The 9,861-nt window shown below is 41.5% G+C and overlaps 1 protein-coding gene across 8 annotated transcripts in view; it reads left to right on the forward strand.

Moving 5' to 3' along the window:
• cacna1g (calcium channel, voltage-dependent, T type, alpha 1G subunit) overlaps nt 1-4,955 on the forward strand; it is a 218,992-nt gene extending 214,037 nt beyond the window's left edge. For 7 of the 8 annotated variants that reach the window (XM_082151200.1, XM_082151199.1, XM_082151204.1 and 4 more), the window contains one exon: nt 2,840-4,955. In XM_082151200.1, the coding sequence (XP_082007326.1) occupies nt 2,840-3,706 (867 nt within the window). In that variant the 3' untranslated portion in view covers nt 3,707-4,955. Of the gene's footprint in view, nt 1-633 lie in introns of all 8 variants that reach the window. The other variant, XM_082151206.1, reaches the window with a different exon arrangement.
• The last annotated feature ends 4,906 nt before the right edge of the window (nt 4,956-9,861 follow it).

Here is a 9,861-nt window from a genome sequence, read left to right on the forward strand (position 1 = left end):
CTGAAAGAACAGTGAATGCTTCTGTTAGTAAAAAAAAAAGATTAGTGTTTCATTTGAGATGGTTTATTTTCCGAGTTGGGACAACTTCGGGTAAAACCAAACGCAGCGCTCATTACTGTTACTTTTTACCCAGCAGTCTAATCACAGTGGAGGAAGGGTGGGACAAATACCGCACTGACCAACCGCCACATCGTGCTTGCACAACGGCAACAGACGACAACAACAAGCACAACAACAGAGCACAATTGTTTAAAACAAAAGCCAGAGCAATACAAGTTACAAAATAACTTATTGTAGAGATCAAAATATTTAAGTTGGAATAACCTACATTTCGGGAACGACATATGTCTCCTTAAAAATAAACAGCTCCATAAGCAGCTCGCTGGGTTTTGTAACAGAACAAATTTCTCTCTGCTGGTCTTCTTTCATAATGCATAATATCCCTTGTCTTCCTTTATGGATTGTGATTGGAGACTTATGGTGAATGTGACTGGTATGAAGTCTGAAACCTCTGCACTGTTGATCTCTCCCTCTGGCTAGTATATTTCTTCTTTTAATCCTTCCTGCATTCTCTCCTTTTTTTTCTGCTGCTTTTTGGCCTGCATACCCTCTAATGTGACTTACTCCGAGCAGCTCAGCATGGTCCAACCCAAGCCTGACCCCGAGCTGCTCCTGAGACACAGATACTCCTGTTTCTGAGAGAACTTGAATGGGCTGCTTGAATCAGCTGGCCTCCAGCACCCTCTCCACAGATCCTTGAACTCTGTCCCCTACTCTGTCCCACTTTATCCTACCACACCCCTTAAATCCCGTTCCTCCAGCCCGATGCATTTCACCATGGCTACTGTAAAGGCCAAAAATGCAGGGTAAAGATCAAGGGGAATTATATTGGACTAATGTCTCATACGCACAGTTAGCTGCATTTTTTTTAAAACAAATACTCTAAAGCAATTATTTGCAGTATTTTAGTCATATCAATTGATTTTTAAAGGAACCTTAAACATTGCCATTAATAATTTATTAAATTAGTAATTATTTAGCTTGTTTTGTTTACTAGACATGCTATTTAGTCAATCATGTCATGCTAATGTAAAAACAATTTCCTGCCACTAGGTGGCAGCATAGTGTCATACAAGTTTCAACACAGAACAAGGACACTCATGGCTTGGTCTCTTACTCCATGTTGGCTTACTTTCCAAATTTGACATGGTTCCTCTTGATCTTTTGCCCCTCCCAAAAAGCCCACCTATCTCTCTCCTACTGGGCCGGTGTCTCTCTCGGGCTTCCTCGATTAGGAGAAATAGACAGATTATGGGGAGTTCTGAGAGAGAGTGACCCCAGGAAGAGACATGGGTCTTGTGGTCTGTTGCAGTTGCCCAGTGGCTCAGAGTGCAGTCTGCCAAACAGTGCCTGTAGTTTTGCCCTAGGGTAAATGTTGCTCTGCCCTAGTTAAAACAATACACCTATTGCTAACTTTTCTCTGAAAGTGCAATTGATATTGTAAGTTTTCACCTATGTGACTTCACCCAGAGCAGTAGCATGTACAGTACTGCTACTCAGGCAGTGTGTCAGTTTAGTACATGGGGAGTAGCTACTTAGTTCATGTCAAAGATTAGACATGAAGATACAAAGCAAAAGAGAGAAATATATTGATTTACCCATTTCTCTAGTATACTGAAGACTTTCTGATTTGGTTGAAAGTACACAGTACACATTTCATGAATGCAATAAAAAGAACCAGGGGCGGTTCTAGGGAAGGTATTTGGGGCTTATCCCAAACCTCTTTGGATGCATGAGTCATCATATGATTAAATATTAAAATTTTAAACTTTAAACTATATGTTGAAATGTTATGAAGTACATTTTTAAATATTACTGGAGATAAAAATAAAAAGGTCTCATCTGCATGCATGCATACGTCTTTTTACCTTCAGGCTTTCTGTAGCTCTGTGTATAGGTTGACAGTTGTGTCATGATTGTCACTTGTCATTGCAACTGTTTCAACTGTGTTTATAAGATAGCCTACTGTTTAAAAGAGCGCTTTGAGGGGAAAATAGTTGATTTACCAAAGTTTGTGAAGTTTATGGCCTAGTTTCTGGTCTTTATAAAACAGTTTCTAAGAGCTGCAAGTTTCAGGCTCAAGCACAAATGTATATTACGTTTGTCTGTGAAATAGTTGGTGCTTATTGCATCTGGATGGAGTGCAACTCTGACCAAAAAGTCAATAGATCCTGTAGTTTATTCATAATGTCTGATTTATAGAGCAGATGAGAATGACCTGACATTAAAACTCAAAGTAATAAAAAAAAAATCACCCTGGAAGCCCATCCCTAGGACTGCCCATGAGACAGAAAGTACTAAGAATGTTGTTGAACTAAGAATGTTACTTCAGAATGTGTAACTACTATTGAGCAAGTTTTATTGAACTTTTAGCACAATTTAAACACTATTTTTGTCGGTTAAAGGTTCAGTGTGTGGGCGGGATGATTTAGTATGTTTTGTGGTGAGTTACTTCATTTGATACTTTCAAGTTTGATACAGACTTTTAAAAAAGAAGTTGGCTACCTCTGATTGGGGCTACAAACGCATTCAAAATGGACGCCTTGAGGCGATTTTTCTATTTTTCTAATTTCAGCTCCAATCCTTTGAAACAGAGCGCTTGTGGAGTGCAATGCTAATGGTGAACTCCACTCTAATTCCACGGCTCCCCTCCCCTTCCACTGGCTTTTACACCCCTGACATCTCATACTAACCAGTCTCCCTCTCACCTGTTCATGTCCTAATCCCTAATGTTACCCCCTACCTTCCCCTCACCTCCTCCCGTCCCTGCTCTCCTCAGGTTGCAGTGAGTGCTGACTCTCAGGAGACTCTATACACAGAGGGAGGGGAAAACAAGGGTCCCCTGGGACTTAGGGAACTGTCGACCACCCCTGTCAACCTTCCACCTCAGCAGCAGCAGCTCCAGCCTTCGCTCCTTCTGGTCCCTGCCACACCAGGCGCCTCCCCGAAACCATCCCGACCTAGCGTCCACACACAGCACAACCCCTACGTCCAGTACGTGTTCTCCAGTCGTTCCCACTCGCCGACCCTACCGCCGCCGCCACCACCGGCTGCCGGGAAGCAGGAGGAAACAGACTCTGTGGATCAGGAAGTATCCCGAATTATCCGTGCGGGGCTCGTAGGGAGGAGCGATGATGGAGTCGGAGGAGGGACGGGAGATCAAGGTGCAAGACGTCAGCTTAAAAAGTACCACAGCGTTGACACACAGGGCCAGCGAGCTCTGCTGTTACCAAGGCCCTTGTCCTGGCTCGACGACCCACGCCGGCACTCCATCGAGGTGTGCTCGTCCGTGGAAAGCAGTCCCCAGCGCAGTTCGATCTCCTCCGGCTTCGTCTCGCGAGCTGACAGCCTCCAGCAGCAGTCCTCTCCACGCCCCCGCAAGAAGAAGATGAGTCCCCCGTGCATCTCCGAGGATCCGCCCGAGGGTCCAGAGCTTCCGGGAGGCTTTCACCCTGCTCTGGTGATGGTACCGCCCCCCTTGCCAAGCCGGGACACTTTCCTGAGGAGGCGCGCTCCCTCCAGTGACTCCAAAGACTCATTTGATTTGGGTGGAGGAGGAGATGGGCTGCCTCAAGAGGGCATCCCAAACTCCAAGCTATTGACTCTGCCTAGTTTCTCTTTTGAGAAAACAAGCTCCGAGCACTGAACACTGACTCGCACGATCACGCACACACATGCGCACACGACACACGATACACTCCGTGTATCCGTGATGGTGATAGTAATAGTAATAATATCTTAGAGAGTAATAATGCTAAATACAACAATGGTGAATACTTCAAGATCATGAGGAATAGTTACTATACCTTGTATTTTTTTTCTCTACTGCCAAAAGAACACAAAAGGAAGTTGCGCTGAGGATTAAACAAGCTAATAACGGGACTCTCTCTCCTCAAAGATGCCAGCGGATCCGTTGGCAACCTCATGACCTCCTCGTGGAGGTCTGTGCAGAGCCCGGGGGAGAGCGTCCCCTTCTGGCCGTTGTGAAGACTTCACAGCACTGTATTGCTGAAATCCCTAAAGGGCACTGATGAAGGTACAAAGCAATATGAACGTTTTAGAGACACTATTTTCTTAAATTATTGGGCCATAGTGTTTGTAAAGGATGTAGAATTTCTTTTCTTTTTTTTCAATTTCGTTATAGTTTTATTTGTCTTTTTGTGATTTTTCTCTTTTTCTCAATGTTTAAATCGTTTGTTGTTTGCTTTATTTTTTCACCATAGGATATTTTTAGCTTTCCTGTTTTAACAAAGACAAAAAGAAAGAAAATTTTTTTCAAAGTGCCAGGATCCATGTATTTGTAGGAATATTATTATTATTATTATTAATAATAATAATAATGATATAATATATCTCTTTAAAAAATAAAGCATTAAACAGCTCTTTGATTTTTAAACACAAGTATTAGACTGGTGTGCCTTGACTAAAGAACAAGTCTAGTGACACTGTCTGCGGAACAGATTGTGTGCTACTTCAAACTTGTGACTTTCAAACAGAAGAGAACAAATACTTACACTAATTGAACTCATGAAGCAGAAAATCACTGCAAAACCTGGTGTCCAAAAACATCATCAGAATTTAAACCAGATTTCCAATGAAACGCCCCAAAACACTTATCAGTCTTCAAATAAGTGTTTTGGGGCGTTTCATTGGAAATCTGGTTTAAATTCGGATTATGTTTTTGGACACCAGGTTGTTAATTAAATGCTATATTATCAGTACAGTGCATGCAAAATTTGTGTGAAATTGTAACATGAAAATATTTGATCTTGAGGTTCTAAAAGCTGTATGGTAGTGGTTTTCAACCTTTGACTCCAAGACTCGCCCATTGTCAATATTGCATATATATTTTGTAGTGTTAATAGATTAAAATAAATTGATTTATTTTGTGATTATATAGGTCTCAAGAACTGTATGTTCTTTAATAAAAACAACAGTTGTTGAGAGGACAAATAATGTCCCATTTTGTTGGACAGATATGTAATTTTTTTACTCTGCACAGTAGGATCAGCAGAAAGAAATGCAGGACCAAATTGCTACATTGAGGACGAGAGTGGACAAAAAGTAATCTATGAGAAAATGGGCAGTTTTGTTAAAACAATGTTTTGTTCATTTATTAATAATCAGTAAGAAATACAGCTTTCATTTGTCTGCTCTTAATGACACATTGTTATTTTAAAATTATATTACGGTCATTTTAAAATAGCTTTGACAATTTTTTTAGTTCATCCTGCAGCCCCATTGAAAGTTTGCCGAAGCCCTGTGGCTTCTTTGAGAACCACTACCTAAGTGACTATATTATAAGCAGTTATGTACACATTGTACCCTTATTCTTTACACTACACACGTGTGCTTGTTAAGGTATATTTAGATCTTCCATTCAAGCCTCTCTCAGAATCAAAAAGCATGTTGATTGAAGCTGTTGTCAAGTGCACTGTGGGAGACTCACTGAAGCGATTGCCTTTCGACACATTTGCAGGCCTCCTTTCAAACTCAGGAAAGCTTGTGCTTCAAAGTCCAGTTCAGTAATATACCTCTATTTTGCTTCAAAGCCCTGGTTGCAGTCCAAATCTGTGGCTGCAGTTTATACATGGCTTCGATGTGTTTGAACTTGTTTTTCTCATTGGACCAATTTTAGAACGATTTACCAGTTTAGCAATCTACATAAGATATAATCTCACTTGAATTATGCATGTACCAAATGGAATTATTTTTTTATTTTTATTTTTTGTGTGTGTGTGTGTGTGTGTGTGAGAGAGGGATGCATCAGAATGGAGTTTATAATAATTGTAGAATGTGCAAAGCACCTAATGATGTTCTGTACAGCTCTCCATTGCACCAGACATCTGGTTACCATATAAACTATTTATTAGTGGCGTTTAATTCTACCTCTAGGATATCTTCAGCGTGGATCATTTTGATCAAGGTGATGCTAAAACAAAAGAATGCAAATGGAGATTGTCATGTGTTTGCTATAATATTTAAAACTTTGTTACTTCAAACATTTGGCACATATCACAGTAAAAAATCTTATTTGACACTGAAAGAAGATGATGACGTTCCCACTCAGCTTTTCTATTAAACTGCAAAATCCTGGAAAACAGCTTGAGTGACCAGATGGAAAAGGAAAACATGAAGCTATTGGTAAACATCCTCACGAGGAAATGACAATTAACCTCCGCTGTTCTTCTAGGTGTGCAGATCATTTTAGCAGTTTGGCCTCTCCCTAGGTTCCCACTCCTGAAATAAAGCCTCAGAGCTGAGGACCCTTCGATATTTGAGCTTTCCATCCCTCCTTGCAGAAAATGAGTATTGGAAAATCTATGATAACTTCATTTACTCAACAGGCTGAATCAATTTGACTTACAAAACATGACGCAGTTCCCATTGAAGACTGTGATAAGATGGCCTGGCTGAAAATTTAACATTTGGGAAAACAACACCTCGACGGAGATTTTGAGATGGGTTAAAAGCTCAAAGGCCTTGTTTACCAGCCAAAAAGTCATCAAGACACTTTGGGAGGTACTCAGTGATTGGCCGAGTTGCTTTAGCGAGTGTGTGCTCATCAATGTTGCTCTGGCGCTCCGCTGAGCGAGAGCATGTGTTTCAGAAAGTCCGAAGAAATCCATTCATGACCTCCTCATGGGAAGGGGCTGCATATCATATGACTTAATGATAGCAGTGTTTTTTTTTACATACAGGGGTTGGACAATGAAACTGAAACACTGGCCAATATAGTGTTGGAGGATTCACACCTATATATGCGCGACCTAATATCAATCTTCACTGATTTTACATTCCATCAGTAAGAGCCGAGCTAAAGGTTGAATTAGCAGAGCAATTGCACAGCTGGACATACATTTTTGCAATCCACACAACATAATGGGAGACATATCAGAGTTAAAAAGAGGACCTATTATTGGTGCTCGTCTCGCTGGCTGATCTGTGACCTTTGTGGTGTATCAAGAGCTATGGTATCATATATGGTAATGATGTTGGCTTACCACCAGGTATGACGGACCACATCCAACAGGAGTAACTGTCAATGCAAGAGGAAGTTGTCTGAAAGGGATGTCCAGGTCCTAACCTGAATTGTAGGGTCCCAAAAGTCACAAAGAGGCTCAACACCCGGACTGTTTCTGCCCAGAGTGAAGCACAGGGGTGGATCAGTTTGAGCTGCGATATGGCATTCCCTACTTGATGGTTCATTATCCAACCCATGAGTTTGTTTCATTGTTTACATTATTATCTGTGACTGTGAGAGAAAATCTTTTTCTTTGTTCATTTCGTGTTTCAGGTAAGTGAGTGGGAGGTTAGATAACAGAACTTGTTAACTATGTACAGCCACACACCACTTGAGTCTTGCTTTCCCACATGCAAATGATAAAAGTACACCATATTCATTAAGCATTTTCTTGTCTTTGAGATCTTGAACCTGTAGGGGATCAGGTCATCTGAAACGATTCATTACAGGAAAAAAAAAAATCTAAGAGCACATTATGCTCACTCAAAAAGCACTTTAAAATATTTCATGAAGACAAAGTAATCACCTTTGGGATTAAGGTAGCCTTCATGTCATTCACTTTAAGAAATCCTTAATAATTTTGTTTTATTTTGGGTAATTTTATACAGAAAGAGCTTTTGAAAGAGGCCAACAGAAACATTTTGCACACCCTGGTAAGGCTTCTTCTCCTGATGTAACCTAAGATGATTTGATATCAAACAGCTGTCTGAAATCTAGGATGGCTATATATTTTTAAATGGTTGAAATCTGCTGAAGATTATTTTCCACGTTTTTGTTATCTACTTAGAATGGTTGGTCCGTATAATTTTGGGTTGACCACTGTGAAGCTTAATATGCTGTTCACAAATGTCGTAATTACTATAACCTCGAGATGAAAACACGTGACGTTCTATTCGAAGCTTCAAGTCCTCTGACTGGGATTTATGCCTTTTTATGGCAACACTATCAAGACCTAAATTATTCTGCAGCGCTAGATTTAGCTAGGCCTACTTCCCAGACCCCTTTAGTGATTTTTTTCCCCCCAATAAAGCGGCAAGCAACAAATAGTGACTGTACAACTCGATCTCACGGCAATTCGTACGAATTTTACGAGGTGGCTAATTCGGCCACACATAACTTCTTGGACAAACCTTATCTAGTGTCCGAGTATCGCCGGGTACTCGGGGTCTTGCTTTCCTGCCCCACACACACCTCTCTCTGCATCTGCTCTGTTCAGCAAGTGGCTGAGAGGAGCAGCGCTTCAAGGCGGGCATACACTGTGCGATTTTCGTCCAATTTTGAGCCGAATTCTGACTCGTGCGACTCTTTTTAGGGTCTGGCCGTGGCGATTTTTTAGCTTTGTCGTGCGTCATTTGTCGTGCAGTGTTCGTGAAGTGTACAGGGGGAAACGAGAGGCGATTAACCTCTCCCGACAGGCAATCGGATGGTCGGATGAATTGCCGGCATGTGTGCGGCATTGTCAGAAATCTTGGTCACTCCTCGTGACTATATCGCACAGTTGAAGCAGAGCTACGAACCAATAGGGGTTATGCAGAGCGCCCAGCGTTCGAACTGGAAAACAGGTCTAAGCATTTCCGCTTTTCACTTCCGTACACATCTGCAGGTAGGTGATCTCTGAGGTAACTGTTAATGTTCGCTTATTATAATACAATTCTTATTTCTGATCAAACTTTAGTGTATTTGTTTTAATTAAAATGTCACAAATGTTGAAATTTCAGAAACGGGAACATCCGAACAGCAGTTTTTGTTGTGTGCCGATCTGCTCTGTGTCGGGGAAAAATTGAGTCATAGTTACTCCTGGCGTTTACACGCGCTTCATTGAATTTCTTCACTTTTGACATTCAGAGCACTGGGCAGAAATCACATTGCGTCGACACCCGCCGCGGGCCTTCGCGATGCTTTGTTTTAATTAAACAGGCGGATTCCCCTGGTCCCCGGAGAGCCCCCGGACGGCGGGGGAGAGGGTCCGAGCACACCGAGACCTCGGACGGGGACGGGAACGGGAAGGGGCGACGCGGGTCAATAATACATAATTGAAGGTTGACCAGCATAAACACACAGGACATCGTAGTAATTATTATACTGTTGGTACTATAACCTCATCGCTAAAATGCAGTCTTCATTTGATTGTTTTAATCGTCTGCGAGCAAAAATAAAAGGCTAAACTACTGATAGCATACAAGTCTAAACTAACTAACTGTTTACTGATAGTTAGCTAACGCTATATCGGGTGCCATCAGCAAAAGCTACATATACTACATACCTTCATAATTATGGATAAATGAGTAAAACTTAATGGACAAGTTCGGTATTTTACACTTAAAGCCCTGTTTACAGATCGTTTCTGATGAAATAGAACGGTTAAGATTAAAATTTGGACACATGCTGCTGTCCCGAGAATTTTAGGTTTCTTTTGCTTCACCCACCCCCCCACCTCCACAATGGCTGCATATGGGCACTGGAACAATCCTTCCAAAAAACGCATTAAACTTTCGTTTACAAAGTTTCCCCGGGCGCCGCCATTGGCTAGCGGACCCCCACCTGCTGTTAGCATCCCATTCACTCATTTTTGCGTCACTTTGACAGCGAATAACTTTACATCTGAGGTGTTTAAAGACTCCATTTGTCCATTATTTCTTTCTAAAGAAACACGAAAATGTATAAAAGGCTCCATTACCTTGTAGCTTCCGTTATGGCCCCGTAGAAGCAATATTTGTAAAAATTGGCAAACGATTGTGTCATAACCACGCGACTCTCTGTCGCACAGAGAATTACCG

Source organism: Leuciscus leuciscus (assembly GCF_965113295.1).
Source record: "Leuciscus leuciscus genome assembly, chromosome: 21".
Lineage (NCBI taxonomy): Eukaryota > Metazoa > Chordata > Actinopteri > Cypriniformes > Leuciscidae > Leuciscus > Leuciscus leuciscus.